The sequence below is a fragment of the Podarcis melisellensis genome (assembly GCF_964234715.1).
Source record: "Podarcis melisellensis genome assembly, chromosome: 2".
NCBI lineage: Eukaryota > Metazoa > Chordata > Lepidosauria > Squamata > Lacertidae > Podarcis > Podarcis melisellensis.
The window spans coordinates 33,166,817-33,187,921 of NC_138529.1; the positions used below are offsets into that span (position 1 = coordinate 33,166,817).

At 45.7% G+C, this 21,105-nt stretch overlaps 2 protein-coding genes and 1 long non-coding RNA gene across 4 annotated transcripts; 1 reads left to right on the forward strand and 2 right to left on the reverse strand.

The window, feature by feature from the left end:
* Positions 1–3,365: 3,365 nt before the first annotated feature.
* Positions 3,366–5,147, reverse strand: LOC309363563. The gene is made up of 2 exons (XR_014165398.1): positions 4,990–5,147; positions 3,366–4,160 (listed from the first exon to the last, which is right to left on the reverse strand). It is a non-coding gene; the product is annotated as an uncharacterized lncRNA (long non-coding RNA).
* A 71-nt stretch (positions 5,148–5,218) lies between these two features.
* Positions 5,219–11,374, forward strand: ARMC7 (armadillo repeat containing 7). 2 transcript variants are annotated; one of them, XM_081899935.1, is made up of 4 exons: positions 5,219–5,349; positions 7,190–7,284; positions 7,632–7,775; positions 10,024–11,374. In XM_081899935.1, the coding sequence occupies exons 2-4, from the start codon at positions 7,194–7,196 to the stop codon at positions 10,359–10,361; spliced, it is 573 nt and encodes a 190-aa protein (XP_081756061.1). In that variant the 5' UTR covers positions 5,219–5,349; positions 7,190–7,193; the 3' UTR covers positions 10,362–11,374. The 2 variants fall into 2 exon arrangements, with proteins under 2 accessions (XP_081756061.1, XP_081756062.1); XM_081899936.1 differs by having other exon boundaries at positions 5,244–5,331; positions 7,188–7,284.
* Positions 11,375–12,932: 1,558 nt separating this feature from the next.
* On the reverse strand, positions 12,933–16,740 carry NT5C (5', 3'-nucleotidase, cytosolic). Its single transcript, XM_081899931.1, has 5 exons — positions 16,432–16,740; positions 14,663–14,763; positions 14,511–14,571; positions 13,376–13,490; positions 12,933–13,275 (listed from the first exon to the last, which is right to left on the reverse strand). The coding sequence occupies exons 1-5, from the start codon at positions 16,618–16,620 to the stop codon at positions 13,133–13,135; spliced, it is 609 nt and encodes a 202-aa protein (XP_081756057.1). The 5' UTR covers positions 16,621–16,740; the 3' UTR covers positions 12,933–13,132.
* Positions 16,741–21,105: the final 4,365 nt, after the last annotated feature.

The following is a 21,105-nucleotide window of genomic DNA, read 5'->3' on the forward strand; positions in this document are numbered from 1 at the left end:
ATTTTCCTCTGGATTAAGGGGAAACTGTTAATAAGGTTTCATATAGCAACTGATGTTGGTGGAGGAGGAACAAGGGTAGGACTGTTTCTGGAGCCTCTTGAACTAAATTCAATGTTGATTCTAGAGGAGCTCTATACGTTTCCTTCTTGTCAATTACAGCTGTCATTTTGCTCCTGTTGGCAACGGCTGCATGAGTTTCCTAGTTGGCAAGAGGGGTATTAACATTCCTGGCTTCATAACAAAATTGGTGGAAACACAGCAACTTAGTATTTAGTATTTAATAACTTGAGACTGCAGCCCTTTATGCACTTAACCTGGAAGTAAGAAACATTGAGTTCAATGGAATTTACTTCTGGGTAGGCATGCCTAGGATTGCACTGAAAGTAACATTAAAATACTGGTTGCATTAACGGTGGGGGGTATTGTGGTTTCAAATTCACTTACGACGCGCCCCTTCCACCTCACATTAAATTCTTCCCCCCTGCATCACTGCTACCACCACATATATTTAGCTCTCAACGTGATGTCAACGTGACTGATTTTTTTCCCCTAAGTGACAAATTACAGTACAACAGCTATGCTCCTACAGATTGTTTAAAACCAGTAATTTCTCTATTGCATGAGCACAAGCATAGTGCTGGACATCTGAGGTTTTAAATAAAATGTCTGGTAAAGGTAAAAAGCCACAAAGATTTATTTCCTTAGCTTTATCCCTGTTGCATTGTGAAAGGCAAGTCACTAAGTCATGGAACAGAACTGGCTTCTTCAAGACTTTCTGGGTAGGAAGTCAGAGGAATTAAGTTTTAATTAAATTCAGAAGCCAGGGAACACAAACACAGCTAGTTTTATTATACAACATTGAAAGCTAGCTAATCTGGAGAAACCAGCCAATAAAAAGACACTCCCATTCTCCATGACCTTCTTTCATGCTTACTATTCCCCTCCCCACCCCCCAAAAAAGCATTATAGGCAGACTATTTTCTAGAGAAGACGTGTTTCTCAAATAGCATAGAACCGAGACAGAAAAATATCAATTGTTAAACTACCTAGGGATTATGCCAGTGTAGATGATACTGTGCTAATGGATCAATGGGTTGCCTCTGTAAGGCAGCTGCCTGTGTTTCTAAATTAAAGTTCCATTACTTCTTAAGAAATATTAAAAGTTTCACTGATGTTAAAATAAAAAGGAACCTTATGTGTCATCCCTGTGCAAAAAAGGTGGGGGTGCTCTGAAACACACCCATAGGAGGACTTTCTTCCTCGTCTAGTTGCCCAAGAAACCGGAATTCACAAACACCTATTCCTCACCCAACTTGCTCTGAGAGCAGTACAAAAGACTACTCCCTCCTCCCGCCTCTTCCAAGAAGCTCTCCAAAATATGCCCATTTCCTGTTCCACCCCACCTCGCTACCAATTAGTAGGTCACAAGTAGGAACCTACTCAACAGGAACCTACTCCTGGCTAAGTGCTTTGTTGTTGTTGTTGTTTAGTCGTTTAGTCGTGTCCAACTCTTCGTGACCCCATGGACCAGAGCACGCCAGGCACTCCTGTCTTCCACTGCCTCCCGCAGTTTGGTCAGACTCATGCTGGTAGCTTCGAAGACACTATCCAACCATCTCGTCCTCTGTCGTCCCCTTCTCCTTGTGCCCTCCATCTTTCCCAACATCAGGGTCTTTTCCAGGGAGTCTTCTCTTCTCATGAGGTGGCCAAAGTATTGGAGCCTCAGCTTCACGATCTGTCCTTCCAGTGAGCACTCAGGGCTGATTTCCCTAAGAATGGATACGTTTGAACTTCTTGCAGTCCATGGGACTCTCAAGAGTCTCCTCCAGCACCATAATTCAAAAGCATAAATTCTTCGGCGATCAGCCTTCTTTATGGTCCAGCTCTCACTTCCATACATCACTACTGGGAAAACCATAGCTTTTACTATACGGACCTTTGTTGGCAAGATCCTTCATGGATCACTGCCTTGCCATGGCGAAGGGGCTTGAAGAACTCAGAGAAGCTATGAACTATGCCGAGCAGAGCTAAGTGCTTAGGCAGGCCTTTCTCAGCCTCGGGTCTCCAAATGTTCTTGAACTGCAACTTCACTGCTAGATAGCTCAGTAGGTAGAGCATGAAACCCTGCCAGAGGGGCGGGATAGAAATAATAAATTATTATATTATTATATCTTTTAATCTCAGGGTCGTGGGTTTGAGTCCCACATGGGGCAAAATATTCCTGCACTGCAAATATTCCTGGACTATAGACACTGGTGGTCATTTCTACAATTCCATCATCCCTGAACACTGTCATGCTGTCTAGGAATGATAGTTGTGGTCAAATATTTGGGGACTCAAGGTTAAGAAAGGCTGGTTTAGATTCTAGTGACCATAGCCTCTTGCTCAGGTGTGGGGAACTTTTGGCCCTTCAGATGTTGCTGATCCTTGGCCATGCTTGCTTGAGCTGACAAGGAGTTGTAGTTCAGCAACACCTGGAAAGTCAAAGGTTACCCACTCCTGCTCATTGCTTCTTTGTTCATCTTCCAGAAAAGAGATGGCTGTTCACCCTCTTCATAACTGGACCACTGTTCCCTCTCTGGTTCACGTGACTTAATTCCTTACCTCATCCTTCACACTTTCCCGCAGGAAGGATCCCATTCCTGGGTCTTGTGGCTTAAGATCCCATTCCTGGGCCTCGTGGCTTAAGAAATACCCCCCCCCCCAACCACATACTGTTTTTGCAGCTCCAAGATCAATTTCTCAAACTGATTCTGTGTCACTGTAAACCATCTCCCCTAAATATAAAATATATACATGCAGTGCCTAGAGTGGAGGGGAAGATTGTGAACTTTATTTTAATACTTTTGATAATGGCAGAACATCTCATTATTATACAGATTCCCCAAACAACTTATTATCATATCCCCCACTGCCTCTTGAGTACTTCAAATCTTAAATTTTGTCAGCCTACAAGCAAACAGGTGAGATTCTTAGATAATTAAAAGGAACATCAAGGGTGACACTCTTTGGACTGGGCTGACTGGCTCAAATTCTCTTCCTTGTTCCACACAAGCAAATCAACCAAGGTAAGGGACTGTTGTTTCATTAACTTGTACTGGGAAGACAGTGGCTGCAATTATAGGTGCTTGCAGGGAGACACAATTGTTCCTACAATTTATTGTCCAAGCTTTTGAAATGGAAATTTGAAGACAGCAGTTCTCAAATCCCACCCACCTTGCAGGGCACTAAGAAATTACTGGCTGTCTCAGTGGACTGCTTAGGCTGCAAGTTTATACCCAGGTACCTAGAAGTAAGCTACCTTGAAGTCAGTAGAACCGAGTATAGCTATATGTAGAATTGATTCAAAACTTCACACTAAACAATTACAAAGAATTTGGGTAATATATTTGCATCAGCGCATCATTTTAGTTCACAATCACTTTTACAGCTATGATCCAACTGCAGGAATTCATGTTTCAAAATAAACAATTGCGCTTCATTCAGTGATTAAGCAGACACACGCCAGAAATAGACATTCATTTGTCTGAACAGTGGCCTAGGAGTTTCTGCATAGGAAGCAAGAATATTGTTCATCTCTGAAATATTGTCTGAAAGCAGGGATATATTTCACGACTGGACTTAACTGTCAGGGGTCCTTTATCTTTACCTTTTTACATGATTACCAGCAAAACAAAAAACCACACAACTCATATATGAAATGTTTAGGGCAGCCAAGACTCACCAAAACATGGCAAACTTTTGGAGTCGTGGCAAGACTACTTGTGATAAATCATATGCTAAAAGTTGCGTAAAAAATAAATGCAAGAACCAATACGTAATCTTAGGTTCCCTCAGACTCAAATCCTTATTCTTATGGACATTACATGCTCTCTCCCAAGAACTCTCAAGTTAATTAAGATATGACTTGCTCAAACCCCACTGAGTAGTCCAAGCCCAAACGCGCCTGTAGGAACCAATGGCATGGGAGCATAGACATCTAGTCCATTTAGTCAGGTCTCTGTCTTTCCTCAGTAGAAAAGGCCAGCTACGGGGCTGTTTTCTTCTGCGCCAGCTCAGCCAGTTGCTGCTGACGCCTCTGCAGCACCTCCAGGCGTTTCTTTTCATAGTACTCATACTCCCGGGCACGGATCTCCTCTACCTCAGGGAAAAAACGATGTCTGCAGTAAACAGAGGCAAAAAGAGAGTTAAGCAAGCCATGCAGCCCAACTCCAGACCTTTGCTTATCAGGCGTCCCTCAACAAAGCTCTATCCTGCCACCCACCGTGCATGTTAGTACACACAACCCATTCCTTTTCTGGTTGGGGAGGTTCTAAAACACAGGACGAGTCCTACCTAGCAAAGGACCACACACCGAAAAGTTCTTGGAAAAGAGAGTAATAAAACTTCCTACAGCCATTAGACTGATTGAGAGTTCATAAAGAGCTATGAATCTGTGTGGGGTAGGAGCCTTGGGGGAAACTCCAGACAGTCTTATGCACGTTTACCCAGCAGAAAGCCCCACAGAACAATGGGGCTTACTCCTCGGGAGGGCTGCAATGGGTTTGCAAGCCTGTTTCTGCAAAAACACAAAGCCTTGCAAGACTCGAGAGACCAAACAGATTGCATGTGGCACAAACCTTCCTAACCAAAGGAAAACCCAACCCAGCAAAAGTTTGTATCGCAGCAGATCCGCCAGCTTTTAAAGGCGCCACAGCTACACTTTGGGGGGGGGGGGTCTCCTTTGTGAAGTCCACAAAAATGGGATCTTGCAAGAGGACTGCCCCGGACTTTTTCACGGTGCAATCCTCTGTGTGCTTATGATGCAAAAGTTCGGCGGGGATCACTCCCAAGAAAGTGAGCCGAGGGCCAAAGCCTTAAGCTGAAAGGTCAGGGAGCTGGAGAAGCTTGCTGGACTGTGCACTTTGTTTCCGACCTCAACACCAACCCCTGCCAGGCTCCTTGAGCGCCTCCTCCCTTTGGACTCCTGCCCAGGCCCTCTCACGGCACCTGTACACGAAGGCGGTCGCCAAGGCACAGAAGATGCCCCCAAACAACAAGGGCTTGGACAGACGTTTCTTCGCGGAGAAGCCCGCCATGGCTGGAAGGGGCTCGGCGGCGGAGCGGTAGAGCGGACCCTCCCACCTCTAAAGGGTACTTGTTCCCCGCTAGGGTGCTGCCCTTAGTGTAACTCTTCTGCCCGTTCTTCAACGCAACATCCGGTTTCCTGCGCGTTCCTGGAGTTTTTTTCCGTGCGTGCCGGCGTGTCTCGTCCGGAAGTTCCGTGCGAGGTTTTGCTGTGCCTTCAACCGGCTGGGCGATAAAGCGAGGCCAGTGCGGGCAAAGGAAGGAGCCATTCAAGGGCAGCAGGTAACGAAGTGGGCGGGGAAACGAACGGAAATACCCAGGGTTAGATTCCTATGGCAATATCCTATCCTAGACCTCGGTTTACCTGTAAGCCGCCTGGAGTCCCTATCAGGGGGAAAGACGGAGTACAGTATAAGAAAATACAGTGGTACCTCGGGTTACAGACGCTTCAGGTTACAGACTCCACTAACCCAGAAATAGTACCTCAGGTTAAGAACTTTGCTTCAGGATGAGAACAGAAATTGTGCTCCGGCGGTGCGGCGGCAGCGGGAGGCCTCATTAGCTAAAGTGGTACCTCAGGTTAAGAACAGTTTCAGGTTAAAGACAGACCTCCGGAACGAATTAAGTACTTAACCCGAGGTACCACTGTATAGACGACTACTACCACCACTACTAGTAGCAACAATAATATGTTAACCTAGGTCTTTTTCAGCCATGTTCTGGTCAGGGCAGCCTTCCAGGGATCAGAAAGTCTTCCAGAATAAATATGGGAAACCTGATCCATCATATGACATGTTTTCCCATGGTGGGGAGGACAGCCCAAAGGAGAGGGGAGTGGCAGTTGTTTCATGGGACCATTAGATCATACACACGGGTGACGCTGTGGTCTAAGCCACTGAACCACTTAGACTTGTCAATCAGAAGGTTGGTGGTTCGAATCCCTGCAACGGGATGAGCTCCCATTGCTCTGTCCCAGCTCCTGTCAACCTAGCAGTTCCAAAGCACACCAGTGCAAGTAGATGAATAGGTACCGCTGTGGCAGAAAGGTAAACTACATTTCTGTGCGCTCTGGCTTCCATCACTGTGTCCCATTGTGCCAGAAGTGGTTTAGTCATGCTGGCTACGACCTGGGAAGCTGTATGTGGACAAACACCAACTCCCTTGGCCTGAAAGTGAGATGAGCACCGCAACCCCATAGTCGCTTTGGACTGGACTTAACCATCCAGGGGTTCTTTACCTTTTACCTTAGATCATACACTGGTAAATACTGTAGAAGTGGTGTTTTAAGGACACATCTACACAAGTCGCAAAGTGTTGCCCTGATGGAGTGGTAGGTTATAGTCACACAGGCTCATTTATTTTACTGGGAGCTTTTCCATAGTTATGTGGAGGAACTGGAGAGTAGGAATACTAGTTGGTGGGGCATCGATTGAATTTTTGTACGCCCTGTGTCTTCTAGTTCCCTGTTTAGTTAATATTTAAAAGAGGAAGTAGTGGGTGTTCTTTTAAAGGACATCGGAGAAATTGGCAATATTTTTTGCTGTAATTCTGAGTACACAAAGGTGAGGAGTCTAGTCATAATTAGAAAATGTTTTCTGTCAAATCGCTTCCTGCCTCACTGAGAACCTAAGAGTTGTCCTGAACAAGCACATATAAACCATATCCGTGTTTTAAAACACTAAGGGACATGAACAGAGAGTTTGTCATACGGCAGCATAGGAAGCTTGGAGGGAGAATGTTATATGCAAAGATCTACCTTGGAAAGTTCAGCTTCATGGTTTGTTTTCAGGTCAAAAGTAGATTTGATTCTACAGACATGTGGAAGTACTTTTTTGAGGCAGTGGGATTTTCCGCATTTGGGGATGGAAAATGCTTTTTCTGAACGAAAAGCAAAATGCTTTTAGGAAGCCTGCCCCATTCGAAGAATAAAGCTGTAGTTTATTCACTGCTCATATAAAATTATTAGCTTGAAATTATACGTAGTCTAAACAGGCTAAACATTAAAGACAAGGAAATTGGGATTGAAAATGGAGAAGAAATCTTTCACAGAACCTTTCAGTACTCCTGTAATAGTACGTCCTTCAGAATATTATTTCAAATGAAACTCTGCCTTTTCTTCTAGCACCATGTCCCAAAACCACAAGGACCTACTAGGTCTGGGTCGCCTTGAATACCTACAGGCCCTAGTCACTGAATTCCAGGTGACTGAGAGCTCCGGTGCGTATAATTTATTGGCCACTAGCTGCTTTTGTTCTATGTGTATAAATGCCTTGCCCATCCTAGTTGCTTCTTTCCTCCTCTCAAGCGTTGTTGCTTTGGTAACACAGTTTTTATTCATTTTCCTCTTTAAACTGTTTAACATGGTTGCATTGTATATATTTTTGTTTGCATTAGAGCATATGACATGCAATATTACATAAAAATCAAACAACCACAAAAACTCAAATAATCAAACATAAAAATCAAACAACCACAATAACTCAAACTCTGAATATATTAACAAAGTTGTGTAAAAATTTATATACAAAAAATATTACCTCAAGAGTTGTTTTATATTATTTCAGAAGCCAAGGAGCAGGTGTTGGCCAATCTAGCTAATTTTGCTTATGATCCTAAGAACTATGAATATCTCCGGCAGCTGAAAGTATTGGACCTGTTCCTAGATATGCTCAGTGAGGACAATGAAACCCTTGTGGAATTTGCACTTGGTAAGGCTTGGGTTTAAGCTAGATGCTTACTATGAATTAAAGCAATTTTTAAGAGCTTCTCTCAGCCTCCACACTTGAAATTATACTCCCACATCACTTTAGCGATAGTCAAGTTCGTCAGTCTTGGTATATGGCAGTGGTTTTTTTACCTTTACCTTTATGGCAGTGGTTACGATTGTAAGCTGGGAAGGCCTCATGGTTCAGCCATTAAATCTCTAACTGTTTAATCCTGTATACATCTGCCCAGACCTATGTTCCACTGTTCAGTGGGGCTTCCTTCTGGGTAAGCAAGCATTGGATTGCAGCCTGTGGCCTTAAGTAAACTTCTCTCTTTCTCTCTCATCAGCCTCAAACCCCCATTTAATGTTGACCTCTCTTACAATGTGTATAAAAGCAGGATTACTAAGAAAATGTGTGTGAAACATTTTAGTGTTCAATGCACTATATTAATACTGAATATCATCATCATTAAAATCTGTATCCTTTGTGGGGGCAAGATAAATCTTCACAATTAGAAGAAATTTAGTCAGAGCAGCCAGCTAACATTGTAAACTTAGGAAAAGAGCAGTTACTGCGCCATTCCAGTTGTTTTTGGACTCCAACGCCCCCAGCCAGCACGCTCAATGGTCAGGGAACATGGGCGTTACTGTCCAGCAAAATCTGGAGGGACATAGGTTCTCCATAACCATACAACAGTATCGCTTGTGAAGAAAACACAATGGGTTAAATGTATCGGCCCACACAGTGTGGAAATAATTGTTTACTTTTATTATCATCATGCTAATTACTCAGCATCCAAAATCTTTCAGCAAATGATTCAGTTTTATTTCTCGAAGCCATGAGCAAAACAGTTGGTCCCCATGAATCCCAGGACCTGTTAACATACAGGAGATCCCACTTCTTGTAAAAGGCTGCTTAGTCCGACATGCAGAGTTGAAGGAGCAGGTGAGACACTGCTGAGCCAATAAGAGCAGGAAGCAGACAAGTTTTGAAAACAAAGGAGCATTCTCTTATGCAGAGGCTGCAGCGCTTACAGGAGCGCACAGTGCCTTCTAGTGTTGTGTGTGGGGAGTTAGTATGAATGCTTTGGTTGGGGGAAAAACCAGGAAGGCTTTTTCAAAATGAAAACAAGGTAGATAATTGCAATCAGAGGGAGTTGTTATGCGGAGAAAGAAAGAAAACAAAAAAGTTTTTAAGTTGAACAAGAACCCAGTGGTGTTCTTTTATTGCAGATAGCTTAACCCCGCTGGGTTCTTGTTCCACTTGTTTTCTTTCTTTTCCCTCTCATAAAAAACTGTGTGTTAAGCCAATGAGGAACCTGTGGCAGAGTGTGAAAATAGTTAAACATACACTAGTATTGCCACCAGTCAACTTCGCAAGACATAAATTACATCGTTCCCAGCCCATAATGCCCTGTGCCTCTTGCTAGCTCTTCCCTTCAGCATCTTGTCATTTGCCAACAGATTCCAAATTCTTCTTAATCACATTTTGTAAGTGGCAGACCCCCCTTTTCTCCCCCCAATGTGTGCAATGTTTACAATTCTCATGACAGAATCTGAATATATAATAGAAGTTTTAACCTGTGTCTGCCTGGCTACAACTCCCACTGAGATCTCCCTCCCTCTAGTAACTAGTTGCTTTCGTTGTGGATGTTGGGGAAAGAGGAAGGGAAAGTCAGGACAGTGCAGAGGAAAGCACGCAAGCTACATAGGGAAAGACTTAGATCATCGTTTCCCAAACTTGGGTCTCCAGCTGTTTGGGGAACCCTGACTTAATAATAAAATTAATTTATATCCTGCCCATCTGACTGGGTTTCCCCAGCCACTCTTGGTGGTTTAAAACATATATAAAAACACAACATAACATCAAACATAAAAAAAAAAATCCTGTGCAAGCAACAAACAAACCAATAAATCAATAGAAACCAATAGCAACAATAATAAACAGTTTACAGTTATACCCAAATTAAAATTACTGCCAACCTCAACTAAACATTTAACCAATACCAACCCAACGAAAAACAAAGGAACCAAAATAAGAAGAGTTTAAAACATTTTAGCCAGTTTCCCCAGCCCAAGAGTTGTTCCAGCAATGTCCCTCCAGCCTCCCAGAAGCCTCTTTTAGCTGTTCAGGGTGAGTCTGGGTGACTTCGATGAACCTGGTTGCCTCAATACCTGTGGCAGTGGTAAATGTGAAGTAGATGAGAAGGCTGGTCCTGTCTTTACTATCTCATTCTCTCGTACTTTAGGTGGCCTTTGTAACCTTTGCCTGGACAAAATCAACAAAGACTATATCTTGGAGGCAGATGGTGTCGCAGCCGTTGTCGGTGCCCTCTCCAGCTCCAATGAAGAGACTGTGATGTCCGCAGTCACCACTTTAATGTACTTGACCACCCCCCAGTCTCGCCAACAGATCACGGCTCTTCCCGTAGTGGAATGCATGCTGCGCTTCTCCCTCTCGGCCAACCGGAGGCTACGAAACCTGGCCACCATCTTCCTTGAAGATTACTGCACCCCTCATCAGGTAGAGGCGGCCAAGGCCCTGACCGAACACACTGCCCTAGGGATCCCCCTGCCAAAGGACTGACGCGCCACAGAGGGCAGCCGGAAAGCTTTTCATGGAAGAAGCAGCAGCCCTTGTGTTGGAAAAAGCCACCCCCGGAATCTCACTTTAAAAAGAGACTCTTCAGGAACTGTTAAGCACCACGAGGCATGCATCTGATGCTGTCATTTTTAGGGGCTCCTGAAATATTTTGGCACCTAGTCACATTACACCGGGCTTTGGTGGGAGGCTGGATTACACCGAGGTGTCCTGCTGCCTAGCTCTCCTGGGTAAGCCAGCCTTCCATCTGCTGGGTGGGCTTCCCACTGGCAGAAGACAGCAGGAAGCCCCAAAACAGGGCATTGCAAGGGCAAGGAGGGGCTAAGTTGAGCCAGCCCAGGATCTGCTGGATCCTAAGCTGGTCTTAGTACCAAGATGCAGTGCATTCAAGGTGAATCTGGGCCCAGTTCCTACACTGACCTGGAGATGGTGCAGCGATCTGGCCCAGTTCAAGCCTGACTGTTCTGCCCCACCGACACTACTTTGCAGCCAAAGTGAGCTGCGATGTTCCTGATGCAGTAGGGGCTCTACTGCTTGGCCAAGCTCTGCCAGCAGGGCTGGGAGATTGCCCCTTAAGCTTGTTTTTCATTCTACTGTACTGGAATGAAAGTCAGTCATTCTATTGGAATGAACGTGGGGTTCCTTGCCAATAGAAGTTCAGCAGGAATCAGGAGATGTGCCATGATTAGGCTTAGTTGTCTTGTTACATTTTGTTATAAATCTAACAAAATCCCAATGCATTTTTACTTTCTTCCTCTTTTTTATTTTTTACACTTCCTTTCTTTTTTAAGGAAGCTTGGCAGAGTTCCATTAGTGCTTTCTTTCAATTGACTTTGCAAACTCTGCATTGTTCATACATGCTTTTGGAGTGTGAAATTTTTTAACCAACCAGATTTGATTGATGGCTTTACTGTTGTGGTGGTATTTTGTACCGCCTTGTTATATTTTCTGTGAAAGCGTGGTTTATAAATATTTGAATAAAGAACAGATAGATAAAACATTGTTATATGGAGATTTAAATCATGCTACAGGACCCTAATAGCTATTATAGTGGATATACCTTGGAGCAGGAGAATACAGGTGGGAATCCTGTTGCACTCCAAATATAGTTGGGACTCCAATTCCCATCAGCCAGTGCGGTCAGGAATGATGGGCGTTGGAACATTTGGAAAGTCATGGGTTGCACATCCCTGCTTTAGCTGGGCTTTTTTTTCTTTAAACAGCAGAATGAACAGAAGACAGGTGAGCAATAGCGAATGGCTCAGTTGGTTAGAGTGCGGTGCTGATAATGCCAAGTTTGCAGGTTTGAACCCCGTATGGGACAGCTGCGTATTTCTTGCATTGCAGGGAGCTGAACTAGATCAGAGCTTTCCAAACTGTGTGCTGTGACATGTTACTGTGTCAGCTGCAGTGTGTAGGTGTTGTTAGGATCGTCGTACTCTCATGTAGGAACCTGGTAGAGACACATGCCCGACTGGCATGTTCTCTCCCTCCTGGTCGGCCGTTCGGGAGCTTCAAAAGCTTTCTCCAGCCCGAACATCACAGCAACTGATACCAAGCATCAGCACACTTAGGGATCCTGCAGAATATTTGCAGTTTGCGTAACAGACTAAATAGCTCAGCATCTTGGCTAATCTACGTTTATTTACATATAATACACTCGGAGCATTCTGACTTAGCTCCTTCCTCTTTCTCATCAGACAGCAAAGAGAAAGAAACAAAGGACAATAGTCCCACTTTCCAGAACACAGTAATACCAAAATATCCTGTCTCCGTCACTTCCCACTATGTGGAATGAAAACATACACTGTCATGTGATAGACAACAATCTCGTGACTGCAAACACAGAGCAAGAATCCTAACAGGTGTGTCTGTTAGGATATTTCCGTTCCACCTTAAAAAGGGAGCAGGTTGTTGTGTCACAGCCTGCGTACTTCCAGCTCACAGGAAGTTTCTGTTTTGTATATAGCTGTTGTCTCTCTCTGTGCCTCGACACGCAGGCAGGCAGTCATGTTTTTGCCTTTGTTCTGACCAACGCTGAATAAAGTTGTAAATAATGCTCTCCTGAGTGCATCCTTCGTTGTGCGAACTCTGCAAAAAGGCGTGCACCAGTCCTTGGAATGTGGACAGCTGTTTCTGAGGCTTGTGTCGCTAATTGACTGATACTGTTCTACGGGAGATTGATGGATCGTCCGGAATCGACGTGGAGGCATGATGGCTTTTGTCTCCCTGGCAGTATGCCAACAGTGTCACGCGAATGCTTCTCCCAGGACTGGCAAGAGTTTAGTTTAGCCTCCGGTTTGCTAATAAAACTAAAGTACTGTGTCACAAAATGATGCATGTTTAAAAAGTGTGTCGTCAACATGAAAAGTTTGGAAAGCTCTGGACTAGATGATTCTCAGGGTCCCTTCTAACTCTACAATTCCATTATTCTATTATTGTACCCTAAAATCTTAGTGCTTTGAGGTCTCCCTGTTCCTTTTCTGGCGCTGCGTATACCAGCTACTGATCGTTTGCACTTTTATTTATCTAGATGCATGACAAAGACTCCACACAGGGATTTAACTTCTTTATAACTCACATTGTTGATGTTTAATTGGGACAAAACACTATTCTCTTGCAAATAGAAAATATATTTCCCTCTGATCCGGCTCACTGGGTGGGTGTCTTGCTTCATTCCAGTGGGGTTTAATGAACAGCTGGTGTTTTGGGTCACTTTCACTGCCTGTTGAAGTACACGCCACTTTCTTCAGCCATCACTTGGAGCGCTTGCTTTCCAGTATTGCCCTCCAGTCATCAGTCCAAGACTCAAGTCTCCTTCGTGGGGGTTGCAGCTTTAGATGCTTGTTATGACAGCAAGAGAACAAGATGTGCTCCCAGCTCGGATTAGGCTCAACTCCTGAGAAGAAGGAGAATGGAAAATTGCAAGAGCGACCATTTCATCACTGGAGCAATGGTAAAGCGTTTGGATCTGAAAACCGCACTGCACATTCTCGTACCTTTAACCACATCCTTGTCATCAAAGAGCAGATCAGCAGACACAACTGTTTTATCTCTGGTCAGAATTATCCGCTCCACAAATTTGGGACCCAAGTGCTTTTGAACCCAGCTGTACTATCAGGTGAAGAAAGATCAGTATCAGAAGAATTTTAATTACAGCCTTTTTACCAAAAAAGCAAAGAAGCCAAAACACTTGACTATATCCGACTGGTTATTTAGATAGGAGAGTCAGAGGAGACGTGAAATTATAAAGCTAGCATGAAATGTTTTCTACAAACTTTGACAGACATTTTCTCATTTTGCAAATTGCTTAGGCTGCAATCCTGAACACACATACTCAGGAATGAGTGCAGTGGGGTGTACTTCTTAGTAAACATGCAGAAGATGTATTTTTTAATCGGGCTTGTAGAGCAGAAGCTGGTGGCTTCCTGAAGCATCTGAATACCCATAGCTTAGGGGGTAGAAATTCTTGTTAACATAGGTATTCCAGTCATTGTACATTTTGGTCATCCAGCAAAATGCAGAGATTCTCATGGGGGTTTTTTCCCCACAGAAAAGGGGGAAACATTTAAATAAATTGGGCCAAAGGGCAAGAAAAATTCAAGATGTTTTCTGTTACCTACAAGATTCACAACACAATCTTGTGCACGTTTACTCAGACATAAGCCCCACTGTGTCTTCTTCCTAGAGTTTAAGAACAGACTTCCAGAATGGATTAAGTTCGTAATCCAAGGTACCATTGTATTAAAAAAACTATATGCTTGTGTTTCGTGGGGGTACATATTCTACTTTTGTAACCAGCAAATACATTTGTTCCTTTTCCAGTGCAAGGTGCAATAGACGGTTCAACTGACTTGTGCCTGCAAGTTAGCATTCAAAAGCCTCTGAAATACTACCATAGATGGGGGATCTACATCAGAGCAGGTAACCCAGTGGTGTGGAAGGGACATGAATAGAGCCTCACCTTGACAATGAAGCACATAAGCCACTAGTATTGAAGATGAGGAACATAGAAGCAAACAAGGAAAAAGCAAAAATAAGGAATCTGATGGGAGGCTCTGCATAACACAAGGTTGGAGTCAGGGTAAGGAAGCAGAACAGAGAGAGAGTAGGGGACAGCAAACAATTGCCAACCTTCTCTTGAACGCAGTATTCATATTTCCGGATAGGGCTTGTGCAAATAAACACTTCTGTGCTGAAAAGACATGAGCATTATTAGTCACTATATGAAAAAAAAAACCATGAGGGCTAATTGCAAACCATTCTGTGTTCCGAATGGGCCTTACTTGGGCATTTGAATCATCTCCTGCATTGCTTCAATAGCTCCTGGAATGGGATCCAAGCCCAGAAAGAAGCCTGGTGACTCGTACACACTGGCTACCTTCACCTGAAACCAGATGCATGGAATTACACTTCTAGTGTAAACAGAGCTCACCTAGTTGCTTAATATTCAATCTACTATGAAGAAAATAGGAGAAGGCTCTCTTCTTCCCCCCGAGAAGGGCTCAAGAACTGCTTTAATTTTCAAAACCGCATCCCATGTACGTTGTCAAGGAGTGCCTTCTGGCAGTGGCGTAGCGTGGGGGGTGCAGGGGGGGCCGGCCGCACCGGGCACAACATCTGGGGTTAGGGTTAGGGGGCGCAAATTCACGGGTTAGGGGGCGCAAATTACTTGCCTTGCCCCGGGTGCTGACAACCCACGCTACGCCACTGCCTTCTGGAGCAAGGCACTGGGGCTGCCATAGAAACTCTGGCTGGGCAGCAGAGGGGTTGAACTGAGCTGCAGGACCACCGCTGCTTCCACAGCCATTGCACGCATGCCAGCTGGGATGGGGTGGGCTGGGAAATCAAGCCACAGCAGGGGGGTGTCCTGTCGGCAGTACATGCCCCCCCACCTCTTTTAGCAGGTAGAAGGGAGAGTTCTGGGACACCTCTGCCCAATCCAACTCGCCAACCCTGCACAAAGGGGGTTTGGATTGCAGCCTAAGACTGCTTTATTCCTGCAGGCTTTTTATTGGATAACGTTTCTGTCATGGTGAAGACTTGTTCCTAGGTATATTTCGCATTTCAACATTTTTTCATGGTTGGGGGAGTGATTGTTTATATAAACCTATTATTTAAAATGATATTTCTTGTACTGAGAAACTTGGCTGAAAAGTGACTGGTTTCAGATAACTTTTTTGGGAAAGCCTCTCACATTCCAAGCCTATTTAGCAGTGGAAAGAGAGTGTGCTGATCCTGTAAAGAAAAATATATAATTGTTAATGCAAGTTGCACTGAGCCCTTTAAAAAAAAACAAACCACCCTACAAACTACAAAACGGCATTTCAAAATTACTCTGGATGCTACCAAAGGATTGTGTCTCCGTTTTCCTTCATCTGTTCTTTTGGGCTATATTTGTTGCTGTAATTGGTGACTCCGTGATTCTTTACCATCCAGAGAATCTCCACAATTGGGTTTAAAAGCAAGATTGTAGCCTTAATGTTTCAACTTGAAGAGATGAATCATTCCCATTGAACCGCATGTATGGTTTTTCCAGTGGAATGAAATATGCCTAGCACAAAACTTTTAAAAGACACATGAGACTTGCGGAGGAGAGATGGGGTGTGGTGGAGGAATAGAGGGCAGCTCTGAAACTTTAGCTAACAACTTCTAGCGCTGAAGATAGTTTGATGCTCTGCGTCACTACCGGTAAATGCCACCGACGGAGCGGGCAGGGGAGCGCGCGTTCCTCTTTGCGGCAAGGCTGCTGACTCGAGCTTTTAAGGGGTAAAAGTCCGCTAGATCCAGCTTTTCCTCCTTGCTGCCAGCTGAAAGTTGACTTTTTGCCCATGTCGTAACTGTTTTAAAGGCAGAAGGGAACCGCAATGCCCCTGCCGGTTTTTCTAAAGTTCCCTGCTGCGTTGGATCTCGGGCAAACCTTAGCACTCGAGCTCTCCAAAAAGGAGCCGGGCCTCTTCTCCCTCTTCCCCCTGCCATCTTCCGGGAGCAGCTCGGGTCATGGGAGCCGTCCAGCGGCGCCCCTGCCCCGCCTGCCCGCTCGCTGGATGCTCACCCCCAGATCCTCCCGCAGGGAGCGGTATTGCTCCAGCGCCAAGAAGCCCCTTCGCTGCTCCAGTTCCACGCGAGGCTCTCCGGGGAAGGCGGCGGAGAAGCCTCGCAGCAGCGCGCCTTCGAAGTCCGCCAGGACCCCGTCCATGTCCACCAGGACGCGCAGCGGGCGGGACGCGGAGCCGCCGTCCATTCTTCCTTGGCGGCGCACGTCGGTCGCTGCAGAGCCCGGCTACGCCACAGGAGGCGCTGGGAGTCAGAGAGCCGGAGCCTGCGGGGAACTACGGCCCCCGGCGACTGACGAGAGAGGCGTAATGGATACTCTCAAAGGGAGAGATCTAACCCGCTCAGTGGCGCATGGGCAGAGGGCGCACGTGGGAAGCGCAGCGCTTTGTGGGAAGAAGTGGGGGAGAGATTTCACCCCATTCTCCGGCTTGGAAGGGCGAGGAGGAGGTGGCTTTCCCCCTTGGTGCTCAGAACAGGAGTCCCCATTTTGCGTTAACTTTTTGCTGTTATTTAATCAGCGTCTTGTGTTTCTCAGTCTGTGGGTCCCCAGATGTTGTTGGACTACAACTCCCATCTTCCCTGACCACTGGTCATGCTGGCTAGGAATGAGGGGGGGTTGTAGTCCAGCAACATCTAGGGACCCACAGGTCCCTAAATGAAGAGATCTGAACTTGAAGCCATGTTTTCAGCTATCCAAGGTCGCTCTAGAGTCAGAATTGTAAGGGACCCACCCAGGTCATCTAGTCCAATCCCCTGCGCTGCAGGAATCTTTGGCCCAACGTGCGACTCGAACCCACGATGCTGAAATTAAGAGTCTGTGGTTCTACCAACTGAGCTACCTAGAAGTGTGCATGCACACGAAAGCTCATACCAAGAACTAAATTAGTTGGTCTTTAAGGTGCTACTGGAAGGAATTTTTTTTGTTCTGACTATGGCAGACCAACACGGCTAACTATCTGTAACTGGAACATTTGTTCAAGCAAGGATTGTGAGTTACAGGCATGGCTTTGAGTTTTCTTTATATGGTAACTGAGCTTGGCCAATAGCAAATATACAATGAGGGTTGGATGCATTGGGCGGGGCGGGGGAAGAGGGAAGAGCGAGCGAGAGATGAGCTTTTATCAAGAATTAGGGAAGCTACAAGAATTGGGACGCGGGTGGCGCTGTGGGTTAAACCACAGAGCCTAGGGCTTGCTGAACAGGTCAGCGGTTCAAATCCCCGCAATGGACTGAGCTCCCGTTGCTCGGTCCCTGCTCCTGCCAACCTAGCAGTTCAAAAGGACATCAAAGTGCAAGCAGATAAATAGGTACCGCTCTGGCAGAAAGATAAACGGCGTTTCTGTGTGCTGCTCTGGTTCGCCAAAAGCAGCTTAGTCATGCTGGCCACATGACCTGGCCAATAAAGCCATGCTGGCCAATAAAGCGAGATGAGCGCCGCAACCCCAGTCGGTCACGACTGGACCTAATGGTCAGGGGTCCCTATACCTTTACAAGAAGAATTTGCTCAGTATGTTGCTCAGTTGACTCTGTTCTATTGCAAAAAAATCAAACACTTGAATTCTACACCACCACTGTGGCATTATAGTGCGATCAGTTACTACCAGATAAAAAGAGAGCATACCCAAATGACTCCTAAATTATGTTGAAGTGAGAGCTCAATCCAGGATAGCTTCAAACATCTTGACCACATTGCAGGATTTCATTATTACACAAAGTTGAAATGTGTGGTAAAGTTCATCCCACTGAAATCAGAATTGGGACATCCAGCAGAGCATGATGGAAACCCCTCATTATGATGGAGATAAGCAGACACTGATAAAGTGTTTCTCTCTGTAACGCTGAGAATGTAGATTAGATTTTATGGCACACCATCACAGGCCATATTGCACAACAATGATGTGTAAGAAACTATTTGCTTCCCTTCAATTAGTGCAAAGACTTTCTTTCATCTGTATCAGGTTGCAATAGTTCCCAAGCTCTTAATGGACAGCCAGCAAACAATCGGCTAATACCAAGATCAGTATCTGGGAGCTAGAGCACACAAAAAGAGCTATGCAGACAGGGCACTGCCCCCCCCCCCCCCGATTCTGGTGCTTCTTGGCCTGGTGCTTCCAGACTGTAGTGTGGAGGACTTCTGTAACTCATTGTTTAATGCCTCTACATGAAACTACTGGGACCGATGATCTGACTCTATAGAACAGAGCACCCTATGAAGCCCTTTTAAGCCCTTTTATTTTAATTTAGGTTGTAGGCAGCCTTGAGCATTTCTTACTGCAAGTAGCATCCTAGCCCATTCAAAGTGTATCACGTTTGAGGTAGTAAGGTTTTGTTTTTGTTTTTTTGCACAATATGCATCAACATAGTTTTCCTAAATAAACACTAGGCAGGTTAAAAACAGTATTGGATCTATGGCATATTATCCAGTTATGGACCAGTTTACTCATTTTCAAAATATTCACTGTATTCAAGATAGGAGGGTGCTGTTCAATGTAAGATGTAAAACTTATTTGTTATGCCCAATTGCTACTCAACCTCTGAAATGTGTTGCATTTTCATGTTTTATATATTATGGTCAAACTGTTCCATCTGTAATTACTAGCCATTTTATGTACAGCAGCCTTTGAATAAGAGATCTTGTTTAGCATCCCTTAACATGTGTAAGAAGCCAAATGAAAGTGATTTAGTTTCACAACTATCAACGCTGTATTCCCATCTCTTAAAGCAGATATACCTCCATAGATACCGCAAAGCATGATGGCTACATGACACTTGATTACGCTTCTAGTATAATGGCACTAATTAGCAGCAACCTAGCATGTTAACATTGCTACAGCAATGGCTGTTTGTTTGGGAAGTGTATATGGAAATGTTCTATGAAACCACCCAATTTCTCTTCCACGTTTTTGTGGATTTCAACTTGATATAATAATAATAATAATTTATTATTTATACCCCGCCCATCTGGCTGAGTTTCCCCAGCCACTCTGGGCGGCTCCCAATAAGTGTTAAAAACAGTACAGCATTACATATTAAAAACTTCCCTGAACAGGGCTGCCTTAAGATGTTTTCTGAATGTCAGGTAATTCTTTATCTCTTTGACATCTGATGGGAGGGCGTCCCACAGGGCGGGCGCCACTACCGAGAAGGCCCTCTGTCTGGTTCCCTGTAGCCTCACTTCTCGCAATGAGGGAACCGCCAGAAGGCCCTCGGCACTGGATTTCAGTGTCCGGGCTGAACGATGGGGGTGGAGACGCTCCTTCAGGTATACAGGACCGAGGCCGTTTAGGGCTTTAAAGGTCAGCACCAACACTTTGAATCGTGCTCGGAAACGTACTGGGAGCCAGTGCAGATCTCTCAGAACCGGTGTTATGTGGTCCCGGCGGCCACTCCCAGTCACCAGTCTAGCTGCCGCATTCTGGATTAATTGCAGCTTCCGGGTCACCTTCAAAGGTAGCCCCACGTAGAGCGCGTTGCAGTAGTCCAAGCGTGAGATAACTAGAGCATGCACCACTCTGGCGAGACAGTCCGCGGGGAGGTAGGGTCTTAGCCTGCGTACCAGGTGGAGCTGGTAGACAGCTGCCCTGGACACAGAGTTAACCTGCGCCTCCATGGACAGCTGTGAGTCCAAAATGACTCCCAGGCTGCGCACCTGGTCCTTCAGGGGCACAGTTACCCCATTCAGGACCAGGGAATCCTCCACACCTGCCCGCCTCCTGTCCCCCAAAAACAGTACTTCTGTCTTGTCAGGATTCAACCTCAATCTGTTAGCCGCCATCCAACCTCCAACCGCCTCCAGGCACTCACACAGGACCTTCACCGCCTTCACTGGTTCTGATTTAAAGGAGAGGTAGAGCTGGGTGTCATCTGCATACTGATGAACACCCAGTCCAAACCCCCTGATGATCTCTCCCAGCAGCTTCATATAGATATTAAAAAGCATGGGGGAGAGGACAGAACCCTGAGGCACCCCACAAGTGAGAGCCCAGGGGTCTGAACACTCACCCCCCACCACCACTTTCTGGACACGGCCCAGGAGGAAGGAGCGGAACCACTGTATGACAGTGCCCCCAGCTCCCAGCCCCTCTAGACGGTCCAGAAGGATGTTATGGTCGATGGTGTCAAAGGCCGTTGAGAGATCCAGCAGAACTAGGAAACAGCTCTCACCTTTGTCCCTAGCCCGCCGGAGATCATCAACCAGCGCGACCAAGGCAGTTTCAGTCCCATGGTGAGGCCTGAATCCCGATTGGAAGGGATCCAAATGGTCCGTTTCCTCCAGGCGTGCTTGGAGTTGTTCAGCAACCACCCGCTCAATCACCTTGCCCAAGAATGGCAGATTTGAGACTGGGCGATAGTTGGCCAAATTGGCCAGGTCTAAAGATGTTTTTTTAAGAAGCGGTTTAATGACCGCCTCTTTCAGCGGGTCTGGGAAGGCTCCCTCACAGAGGGAAGCATTCACCACCCCGCAGAGCCCATCGCCCAGCGCTTCCCGGCTCGCTTTTATCAGCCAGGATGGGCAAGGATCAAGGAGACAGGTGGTCGGTTTCACTCGTCCAAGCAGCCTGTCCACATCCTCGGAGGTAACAGATTGGAATTGATCCCATATAACAGGACCAGACAGAACTCTAGCACTCTCCCGCCCTGGCCCTGCTCCCACGGTGGAGTCTACCTCCTT